The 12,228-nt window shown below is 37.7% G+C and overlaps 1 protein-coding gene across 2 annotated transcripts; it reads left to right on the top strand.

The window, feature by feature from the left end:
- The first annotated feature begins 443 nt into the window (after positions 1-443).
- LOC137040188 (protein shisa-5-like) lies at positions 444-12,013 on the top strand. 2 transcript variants are annotated; one of them, XM_067415630.1, is made up of 6 exons: positions 444-574; positions 736-898; positions 5,444-5,491; positions 6,089-6,216; positions 6,318-6,515; positions 11,771-12,013. In XM_067415630.1, the coding sequence occupies exons 1-6, from the start codon at positions 514-516 to the stop codon at positions 11,929-11,931; spliced, it is 759 nt and encodes a 252-aa protein (XP_067271731.1). In that variant the 5' UTR covers positions 444-513; the 3' UTR covers positions 11,932-12,013. The 2 variants fall into 2 exon arrangements, with proteins under 2 accessions (XP_067271731.1, XP_067271732.1); XM_067415631.1 differs by lacking the exon at positions 5,444-5,491.
- Positions 12,014-12,228: the final 215 nt, after the last annotated feature.

Raw genomic sequence — 12,228 nt, 5'->3', positions numbered from 1 at the left:
CAAATTTACGTGCGTACGAACGTGTTATGAAGTATGCAGAGATTTTTCGTGAGAAGAAATACGAAATCCACGCAATTATTAGTAATTTACACCAATTGGTCATGGTTAATAAATTGCATGCATCAACTAACTGATGTGTTCACAAGCATCCACACATTGGGGAAAATATATTTTACACCCTATTAAAGATGCCTTTTAAACGTTATTCTGTAGGGCAGGCTTTCAAACAAATCAGGTACAATGCAGGTAAGTCTTGGTAGTCATCGACATAAGGCGCTCATTTTGTTCTTAAAGGTGAACAACAAAAGAATAATAGAAATTATTTGTGATTTTTCAGATTTACACGTTCAGATTGCCTATAATTTCCGCAAGTTTTCCTTTTCTTTCTTCTTTCGCTTTCGTTTCACCGTGCAATTGATCAAAAACCCACCTACCTGATTAATATTCACGAGCCTAGGCAGGATATGGCAAAGCTGTAGACTTCATCAGAACAGAAGAAGGAAGAGCAGCGCTATGGCCTCCTCCGTCGTCTTTTTTCTGCTCCTGTCTGCGGGTTTATTCACGGTCACAGTCGGTAAGTTAGACGACCTGTTATAGAAATCTATAGAAACACTCGAAACTTGTTCTTGGGCTGTTACCGATGACTGTCACGTACAAAAACATTTAAACAGATAACGTTACTTTAAAATATAGTTTTTTATAATTAAATGTGTCACATTTCCCCTGTTCTTTAAGGTGATGGTGATGACTGTAAAGGCTACTACACCAGCAGTAACGTGTACAAATCCCCGATTAACTGTGGTTCATTGAAGCACTGCTGTGGGACCTGTGAATACAGATACTGCTGCTCCAGTGACTCTTCGAAATTAACCGAGGATGACCAAGAATTGTGCAATATGTAAGTCGTTTTTGTCTTATTAAAAATGTCTCTTAGACCGAAGAGTCCCTTTCAACACACCCTCATGCTGTTAAACTCGTAGGCCTCTTTCGCCCGCTGAACAAGTAGATGGGGGAAATTTTGATGTGTAATGTAGGCTAAGAGTTTGAAAATATATATATTTTTTATTTTGGGGTCAGTTTTTGCTTTAACTTCTCCCTCATAATCTGTAACTGGTAAAAGACGTTCATTTCTTCTAAACTGTGTGGTGTGTAAGTAATGTTATATTTTATCTTAATAGAATTGTTGTGCTTAATCTCAAACCTGAAACCTTATTATCAAATCTATATTCTAACTGGTTAATTTTAAACCTGAAACCTTATTATCCAGTTTTTATTTTTGCATTTTGTTGCTTGAGGTTTCGTCTTCCCCTCTTAGCTCCACTCATCATTTCCTACAGAGGTTGTGGTTTTAAATGCAGTTTGCAAAATGCATCCCCAAGAGTAACACGTTACAACACGTTGTGCCCGTTTCACACATACTCCGTCTGCAGTACAGTGCAGTATAACTAAAGGCTATATCAATATTAAGTAATTGGAATAAAGGAATAAAGGTGTTTTTAAATGTCATCTATGAAAGTGTAGGCTACAGGTGAATTGCAATGATGACAAGCCATGTTCAGTAGAATAACTTTTTACATTTGAAATTAAAATAATGAATAATGCTGTGCTGTGTTTGCTCTCCTGCACCGCATACACACTGCAGGCGGAGTATGTGAAACGAGCTTTACACTTTGTGAAGTGCCAGTTCTTTGCTTGATATTTCACAACCAATATCAAGTTATTGGTTGTGAAAGGCTGTAGAGTTCACAAAAAAAGTCAAGATTAAAGACAAATGTGGCGAGAGACAAATTTAATTTAAAGACAATTGTTGTTTGTGGACAGATAAGTGATGTTAGATCTATGGAGAAAAAATAAAAGTTTTTGAAAAATAAATAAATAATAATAATCCCTTGGAGTAAAATGAAATGACCCGCCTGCAGAACTGGCACAGAAGGCACCACGTTAGTGTTATTGTCTTTTAAAGAATTAGGTCACTTCAAAATGAAAACTTCCTGATCTCATCCAAGTTGTTCATGTCTTTTTTTTCTTCAGTTGAAAAGAAATTACATTTTTTAAAAGGGAAACATTCCAGGATTTTTCTCCATATAATGCATTTCAATGGTAACCAATGGTTTGAAGGTCCTTCAGCACTTCAGAGTCTGCACAATCTAAGTAGAGAAATAGGGTCTTATCTAGAGAAACCATCGGTCATCTACAAAAAAAAAAAAAAAAAAAAAAATTTGTATGCACATTTTACCCACGAATGCTCGACTTCAGTGTTGTGATTCTTCATGGCTTATGACGTCATGCCAGAAGAAAGATCACGCGGGATGTAGGTGGAAGTACCGACCCAGGGAGCCTCTCTTCTCCTCCATTTCGTGACCACCAGATTCAGGGACCCTCCTTCTCCGTCCCAGAGTCCTCGGAGGGCTGGGCCCTCCACTGACTGTAGGTGGAAAACGGGGGCAGTCAGTGGGCTGGTAGGCTGCTGGCCGAAGATGTTCAGACTTCTTCAGGTGATAAAGTCACAGAATTCCAGCCTCTCCATCTCCCCCAGACAGAGTGGCATATCCAGGACCAAATTACCAACTTCCACAAGGAATTGGCAAGCAAACTCTTACATCAGCCCCCTGCTGACGGATATATTTAGAGTTCACCTGCTAGAGTTCACTAGGGTTTCATGGGGCGGACGGGGGAACAAAGAAACTCCCTCTTCTGCTGAGTTCTCTAATGGTCAAATCGTTCAGCCATGTTAAACCAAGGAAAATCTGGATGGAGGAATCAACAGGGGAGATGGGTAGCCTGACAAGCCAGACCCACAACAAGATGTTTGGTCTGGAAACTCACCATTGACAGGGCTCAATCCGAGGGGCGGGTTAAACGGTTGTCTTTCAAACTCCCTCTGCACGCGATAGGATAGCGCTACAACCAACCAGAGCAACGAAGGTGAAGCAGAGCTTGTTGATAGATTAAACATTCGCTGTATCCGGTCAGCAAAACTCTGAACACATCTTCCCTTTTTAAGAATGACTTCAGTGCCGTTCTGTTCTTTTCTCAGAGAAAAGCTTAATTCCAAGTCTTCCAGAATCGCGGTCAAAGCTGTTTCGAAAGATCGCCGCTGCTCGCCAGTTTCTGTGTTTACTAGAAGCACGCAAACGCAACTCGGCCATCGTCATTATGGCCCCGCCCGCCGACTCTATACACGATGCGATTGGCCCGACCAGAGTTTGGCGTTTACAGCTCAGAAGGGTATTAAGAGTTCCTAGACAATACTTGCGGGCAGATTAAATTTGCTGCCGCTAGGGTGCGTCTAGATTTCTAGGCTAGGAGTTGGGTGCTTTATTGACAAAATAAACATAATAAATAAATAAAAAACACGAGGGAGAAAAATAAAAATAGAAATAACAAAACCAACTTGGAATAGAACATCAAGGATCACGGGGAAAACGGGAGATGAAAGACATTGATCTGACACAAGACTTTTCACTTTTTATGGTGGTTGGAGAAAGAAAAAAAACGATAGGTACATTCCCGCCACCTACTGGACTGGAGTGTGGACCATTGATGAATATGGACGAAGTAAATTATTAAATCAATAAATGAGAAAAAAGAAAGAAAAAAAATAGAAATAAAACAACAAGTGCATTACCTTTTAAATCATTTTAAACAGATATACCTTTTTTTAAGTAATCCATTAATGCATCGTATGTTTTGTGATTATTCAAGCCACTATTCAACAGTGTTTCAAGTGTATGATTACCAATCCCCATTTCTCTTAATTCTTCCAAATGAAATAACTGTTAATTTTCATGAGCAGTACAATATTAGAGTACATGCTATACTGTTTCTTCTGTTCCACATAAACTACAATTCCCAGACTCAGGTTTACTCAGTATATATAGAGAATAATTGAGATAAATTTCGCCAACTCGTATTCCCAACAATTTTCTAATACCTTTTTAATTGGATGAGTTTCATAATGTCCCTTTACCGAAATCCAGTAATTCAACATTAATTTTAATCTTCTTATATCATGTCATCCATTTCCTGTAATGAATGAATAGTAAAAGACCTGAGAGCACCACAACATATTCGTAATGCCTTTGACTGGATCATTTCTTCTTTGTGCAGCAAAGTTTTGGACGCAGACCCATATGCTATACATCTATAATCTATTGTTGACCTAATTAACTCACAATATATTATTTTCAAAGAGTGACATCTGGCACCCCAACTAAACATCGTAATATATATCTAAAACTTTTTTGCATTTATCTACAATTTTTTGAATATGTATTGCAAAAGTCATTTTTGTGTCTAACCATACCCCCAGATATCCTATCACATTCACTTGGTAATTGTTTGCTGTATAATTGTCTTAATCTTGTACTAGGACATTCTCTCTTATTTGAAAAACAAATAACCTGTGTTTTCAGCACTGATAAACGAAATCCTCATTTATCTGTCCACTTTTCCACCTCATTAATTGCATTTTGTATACTTTTAACCACATGCGTAACATTCCTTCCTCTCTTCCACAGTGATGTGTGGACGTCACATCATCATCGTCATCATCAAACAGAGACTATTCAACTCCAGCATTAACCGGAGACAATATGTCATTAATCATTACATTAAATAGGATAGGACTTTACTGAACTTATACTCATTAAAAACATGTTTTCCTAACCCTTTCTAGTGCTTTATCACAAAGTGCTATTGCTTTACTGTACTCAGTCCACCAAGGGACTGCCTTCTTCCCAATACTTATTTTACCTTTACCAATCATTTCTTCTGTTGCTTTACAAAAACTACTACTTATTGAATTATTCAGGTCTTCAATATCTTCTACAGATTCATCTTGTTCTCTCATTAAAATCTCACTAATCTCCTTATATTTATCCCAGTCAGCTGACTTAAATTTCCATCTAGGCATTTTCCCTCTACATTCACATTCACATCAATTCCTATCTTGAAAATAATTGGAAAAATATCACTACCTATTAAATTTTGATCCAATATATCCCACACACACCTCCTTGCCAGATTTCCAGTAACAATGGTTAAATCTAGTCCAGAAAACCTCTCTTTTACTAAATCAACTCTTGTTGCCCTTCCAACATTAACACAGACTAAATCACACCTATCTAACATATCTTCGATGATACTTCCATTCAAATATTTTTTTTCATAATGATTCCATAATAGCTTTGGTAATTTTCACTGGACTGATTATACCAACAGCATCAGACACAAACTTCAACAGTACCTTATATTCTTGTTGAATGATGCTCCTTATCACTATCTGTTCCCGAAATCTCACACAAACTCTTTTTCTTCCTTTTTCTTTTTTCCACCACCGATCATTTCAAATTCCTCCCACCTCTACCTTCCGCGCCATACGCTTCATCCATCCCTGAATCACTTCCGGATACAACGCTACTCCCTTCCATCAACGAATCAGTACCAGCCCTGGGTTGCCAAAACCACCCAGACCGGAGTTCTATAAAGGGTAATATTCAGGAGGGAACAGGTGGGGTTAATTAAACAATAATGAGATAACAAGCACATGGCCCAGATACAAACCAAAACACCACAAGTGCAAAACCAGACAGGACAGACAAGTGACAGAGAGAGAATGGACAGATGGGCTACTTTTTTATTTACTACCTACAATATGCAAGCAACTTAATTATTAATGCAGCAAAATGCAAATGTTTTATTTTGGAAGTTGCAATCAAAACTAAGCTACAATCTTGATAATTGTTCCAAAAAAAGATTTTCACAACCATTCCATTAAAGGACCATTTTTGGTTCCCTTAAGAATCTTTCAGTGAACAGTTCTAAAAATAACTTCTTCTCTTAGTGTAAAGAATATTTTAATAATCTAAAGAGCTGTTCACCCAGTGAAAAAGAGTGTAGAAGTGAGTTTTAATGTCCAGTCTCCAAACTAACTGCAGAGACATAGCAAAATAACTAATAAATACATAACATTTACATAATAAAATTAGAATATATAAATATGATTGTATATATTAAATATACTAGAACATGTAAAAGAGTGTTTCATTATTGCTTAATATTTATATTTCAATAATCTGTCCCGCAGAACAAACAATAATGGCGTCACCGGCATTGTTTCAGGAATAGTGGGGATTGTGGTCATCTGCATTGTGTTCACCATTTGCTGCTGCTGCCCCTGCTGCTGTATCTATAAAATGTGCCAAAGGCCCAGCCGTAAGTGTTTTAGTTTTAATAGAATGTATAATGTTACATTATTTAGGCTGGTAGTAAACTAATAAGAATTATCATGTTTATTTTTCTTGTTTTTCCCACAGCTGGAGGAACGCATGTAACTACAGTCGTGAATACACAATGCATTCAGCAGCCGCCTGTCATGCAGCCAGTTCAGTATCCAGCATACCAGCCTGTGCCAACTCAACCGGGCTACGGCGGTCAGCCTATGCAGACGGGACCATATCAGGGACAGCCATACGCACCAGGACCCGCACCCCCACCCCCATATCACATGGCCGGTAAGAAGACCTAGTACAGTCCCTGACAAAAGTCTTGCTGTTATCTAATTTCTAGAAATACCTGATATTAACCTGACTTTTAATTAATGAATTGGTGTTAGAAATAGCTCATATGAAAAGCTAAAACCCTCCCAAATGATGTTTAATGCACTGAAATAAACAATTTTCACAGAAAAAATATTTATCATTTAATCAAGACAGAAAGGTCAAATTTTGGCAAGATAAAAGTTTTGTCGCCTATACAGAAATGGAACAAATTTACTGCAAATACAAAAATATGTCAGCAAATTAAGTTGTGGTGCTGTGAGATTCAAATTTAATATCTTGTATGACTTCCATGAGCTTGAAGGACTGCATCCATGCGGTTTGGCAAGGATTCATACAATTTATTGATGAAGTCATCAGAAATAGCTAAGAAAGCAGTCTTGAATGCCTCCCAGTTCATCAATATTCTTTGGTTTCGTCTTCCATGCGTCCTCTTTCATCCTACCCCACATATGCTCAATGATGTTCATGTCTGGTGACTGGGCTGGCCAATCCTGGAGCATCTTGATCTTCTTCGCCTTGAGGAACTTTGATGTGGAGATGGAAGTATGCGATGGAGCACCGTCCTGCTGCAGAATTTGGCCTCTTTTATGGTTGGGAATATACGAGGTAGCTAAGATTTCTTGGTATTTTAGACTATTGATGTTGCCTTCCACCCTGCAGATCTCTCGCACACCCCCATACTGGATGTAACCCCAGACCATGATTTTTCCGCCACCAAACTTCACTGTTTTCTGGGTGAATCTCGGATCCATTCTGGCTCCAGTAGGTCTCCTGCAATATTTGCGGCAACTGTGGTGTAATTCAACAGAAGATTCATCTGAAAAATCCACCTTCTGCCACTTTTCCAGAATCCATCCTTTTAGCAGGCGGTGGGCCTTGGCAAATGCCACACGGTTTTTCAATTGTCTTTTGTTTAGTGCTGGCTTCTGGGCACTGATTCGACCATGGAGGCCATTTCGAGACAGAATCCGACAAACTGTTCTGGTTGACACAGGAACTTCAGGTGACCAGGTCTCGTGGAGCTCTGCTGCAGTGGAAAATGGGCTGGCCTTGGATTTTCGAGCCAACAAACGGTCCTCTCGAGCAGTTTTCTTGCGGGGTCTGCCTGACCTGGGCTTGTCAAAAACGTCTCCAGTCTCTTCAAATCTTTTTTTTATCCTCTGTACTTGACGCTGAGACACATTGAAGGTGTCTGCCACATTAGCAGTGGATCTGGTCTTCAGCGTCTTGATAATCAAAACTTTAGTCTCAGGGTGAATCTTAGGCATGTTTGCAGAGGTCTAGTTGCAGTTGATGTGAAGGTCTAGCGTACTGGGGTTCTTTTTATACACACTTGAGACCTCATTGATCCATTATTAGTCACAGGTGAAGCTCATATAACAAGGTGACAACACTTATGTCTTTGCAAAAATTGACTCAATGGGCTTTAGCAAGCTGTGAATATTAGAATACTTTTTGAAAGTTTAGTTTTTCACTGAAACATTATCACAAAAGCTGGTGGGATTAAAATGAGCCATTTCTTGTAAAAATATCTTGATTAGAAATATATTTCAGCGGCACTTTAGGTCAATTTGTACACAAGCGACAAGACTTTTCTCAGGGACTGTACTAGAGCAGGGGTGCAATACTTATTTTGTTCCATTTAGTTCAGTTCCAACCTTGCTCCAACACAGTTTTCAAATAAGTCGCAAGGACTTGATTAGCTGGATCAGGTGCGTTTTAATTAGGGTTCAAACTAAAGGTGTTTTCACGTCATGTTGTAATTCACCTCAACAATCCTGAACCGAGTTAGTCATTTCAATGTGTGCAGACAGATAGGTGTATGACATCAAAGTACCGTGAGAGTAGTTCGAAAGCATACACATGCGTTTTCTTTCTTCAACAAAGCGGCTTTACAGCTCTGAAAAAAATTAAGAGACCACTTAACATTGAGAAATCCATGTTAATTGATCTCTTAATTTTTTTGAGAGCTGTATAGTATGTGTGCACTGTGTGTGTATGAGCACAAAATCTGTGGGAATGAGTAAAATTATGCACAATATGCGCAACCCCATGGAGAAATTCAAGCCCCGTAAAACTAACAATATATTTATCCAGAGCAAATGAAACTATTGAGTGAAGGGAGGCGGGTTTGGCCTTTGGCTGCAAATGTTTTTTCAAATCACTGCGTGATTGTGACTGACGTGCACGAGCACCGATTTGCCTATGATTTCAGGCATTTGTCGGTGAGTCAAATTGGGGCAAAAATCGGGCAGTGTGAACTAGGCTTTACAGGAGGGATTGTTTTGAAAGCATCACCTGGAATACCATAATTATCTGGCAAATAAAACTTATTTATCAAACAAACACAATAATTTATCTCTCATCCACCCACGACTGATTTATTTTTTATTACTTGGCCCGCCCGATCGCTCTTCAAATATCAAGTCAAGAGCGTGAACATTAACAACGCAGATCAAGAAATTAATGTTATTTATTTCACTAATTATTTCACTGGCCTGCCGACAGGCGTACATTTTGGTCTGGAAAACACATAGCCCTGGGACGTTGGGCTTTGCGAGCCCCCTGGCCCATAACATATCCGATCTGATCTGTTCTGATCCCGAAACATAATAAACCAACACATAAGGGATTCTCCAGCCTGTGACAGCATGCTAAGGTGTGTTCTGTTAGACACGTACACATCAATACGATCTGTAACAATGCAATACTATCGCAAAAAAAACAAACATGTTTTACTCACATGAGTGTGCTGCACCATTCCTGTCGGATCCAGTATAGAAGGAACAGCATTGTGTTTTAATCTCAATATGTCTGCAAATCCAGTGTGACCTGTGTCTTCTTTACAAACGTTTATCTTTCTATCTTCGGCGTGTGTATTGCTCAGTAATGCGATCAGTTTAGCTCCACAAGTCGGTGGGCGGGGCTACAGAAGCAGCGAACACAGAGGCGGCGTTTCACCCTTCTAATACGTCATTGATTTGAGAGCCTCGTTTTCTGGGCCTGATGGTGTCTATAAAAGCTTTTCTTTTACTAACAAGGAAGTTTTCAGCTCCGAAACCTACAGGATATTATTATATTAAAATGACCTTTTATTAGGGATGGGTACCGAAAAACGGTATTAAACAGGCCTGAGAGAGAGAGAGAGAGAGAGAGAGAGAGAGAGAGAGAGAGAGAGAGAGAGAGAGAGAGAGAGAGAGAGAGAGAGAGAGAGAGAGAGAGAGAGTAATCTAGAGTTACACTTTAGATCTGTGATAGTCTGATTTTATTGTAGATTTTGGCTTCCAAAGATTATTATAATATTATGTCTAGCGCAACTTAATTCCCTTTGCAGCAACGCTGTCATTTCTGCCTAATGACAGAATCAGCACAATGAGTAATTGTTGTAAAATACAGTCTACTGTTGTTAAATTATGGGACACGTTTAATAATAAAAAGAGCGATTAAAAGCACAAAAATGTGTCTTAAAGAGGCAGCAGTGGAAATAAACATGCTGACGAATTACTGCGAATTAAACAACCAAATGCAAAGAGAAAATCACTCACAGCTCTTGAATGAATAACTTCAGCTTTAATAAGCATTAATTAAGGCTATTTATGATAAACTGTGCAGTGTTATTTTACATTTGATTACTAGAATATATACATATATACATTCAGAAAGTAATAAATATGTTATTTTTAATCTGTTCAATTATCTAGCTATTATTTTTAGAACTATTATATGTGTTTTATAATTATTAAACTAAACAGGTTTCCAGAGATTTGAAAACATTTATTAAACAGTGATGTATTTCCCCATAGTTTTTTGGGACAAAAATTTGCTCTCAAGTGGTGCGTCAAAGTTTACAGGTATTAATGTATTAGCTACAAAAAAAACAAACAAAAAAAACAAACAAAAAAAATTATATATATATATCCATATATATATATAATATAAAAAATCTCAAAAAGTACCGATAAGAATACTGTTAAAGTACCGGACCGATAAGCAGTATCGGTAAGAGTAGTAATACCGTAAAACCTTAGCGATACCCATACCTTTTATATATCAAAGGCTCAAGGGAAAGTTGATTCTCAGATTCTCACTTCAGAATCTCTGCGGAAGTACTTGGTCATCTGGAGACTTCGTCTACTAGACCATCATCTACTCTTTTTTTTTTCAAACACTATGTGTTTGGACATACTATTATTTTGATATACGTTTTTTGCATCTTATATAGGGAAGTATTTGATTTCAGATGGAACATCACATTTTAAATTTTGTCAATTTTATTATGAAATTCAAACAAAAAATTAAGTTATTGTGCTCTTTAGTTTGGTGTGACAGATCACTGTAGAGCCTTGATCAAGCGAAGCAGCAGAAACGCACGTGAACGGATCATCTCTTCCTCTTTACTATTAGTTACAGCACAAAATAAACATGAATAAACATATGAAGGTGTGTTAAAAGATACAGTACACCTTAACAAAATCTGTAACTTGTCTCATGTAATCGCTCAGTGTTTCAACCACGGAAAGACATCAGTTTGTAACAAAAAGCCGTTTAGTGAGCAAAACATTCAGTGTCTCGCTAGACAGCAAAGCCAAATAAACTCTAGAGAGGATTTGCTAAATATATGTACCATACTTCATACTCATTGTTCTTCAGTATTTAATGTATGTTTGAATCAATCTGTAAAGTTTTTATGACAGCCAGCAAATGTTTAGAAAATACAAATTGAGTAGAAACTTGTAATTATAAAGTTATTATAAGTTAGTATTATAATTTTATTATTACAAAAAATATTTGTGTGTAATTTATGTGTTTATTATATTGAAGGTTAATATTAACTGCTTTGTATACAATGTACAAGCCGACTCCCTGTATAGTTTACAGCATTCGTTTTTCTTTGAAAATTTGCCCTGTACTGTCGACTCGTATTGAATCAGAATCAAATTGAAATCGAATCATGAAATTTGTCAATACCTGGACTTAAATACATATAAGATGTAATTATTGCAAACATCAGCCTGACAGTTAATAAACACTTGTTGACACTATTATTTTAGTGTTTTTTTAAACGGAAACATAAATCACGAATACTCAAGTAACTATTATTGTTTTTTGTCAAGTAACGACAAGCTACCACCTATAGTGGACAGAGTGAGACCATGTACTGATATTTTCCTTGAAATGAATTAATTATTGTCTTTTTCCATTTTTAGCGAGCCCTGGATATCCCAGCGGTCAGGCTGCATATGGTGCAAGTCAGGCCCCGTACCCCATGATGCCGCCTGCCCAGCCCGGTATCACTCATCTGCCTCAAGAGACGATGCAGCCGGCCTATAACCCCGCATACATGCAGCCACCGAACACCGGCTACTAAACCACAAGCGTCTGTCACATCACTCACTGCTGGATTGTGGAGATCGACGCACTCTCACACGGCAGAATGTCCCGAATTCAATGCAGACTAGTGGATGTGTTATAATTAGAGTTATTTCTGTTTTATTTTCAATCTGTCCAGTTTAGTTTTAACTCTGCGATACATTATGAATGTAAATATTTTTTATTAAGTAGTAAAAAAAAAAAAAGTTTATTGGAGTAAGTGTTGCATAGAAAATACTATTTCAGTCTTTCTACTTTTCTATTTTTTTATTTTATTCTTCTTTGTAATTAATTG

Source organism: Pseudorasbora parva, chromosome 14 (genome assembly GCF_024679245.1).
Source record: "Pseudorasbora parva isolate DD20220531a chromosome 14, ASM2467924v1, whole genome shotgun sequence".
NCBI lineage: Eukaryota > Metazoa > Chordata > Actinopteri > Cypriniformes > Gobionidae > Pseudorasbora > Pseudorasbora parva.
This window is presented reverse-complemented; position numbering and strand designations above follow the sequence as displayed.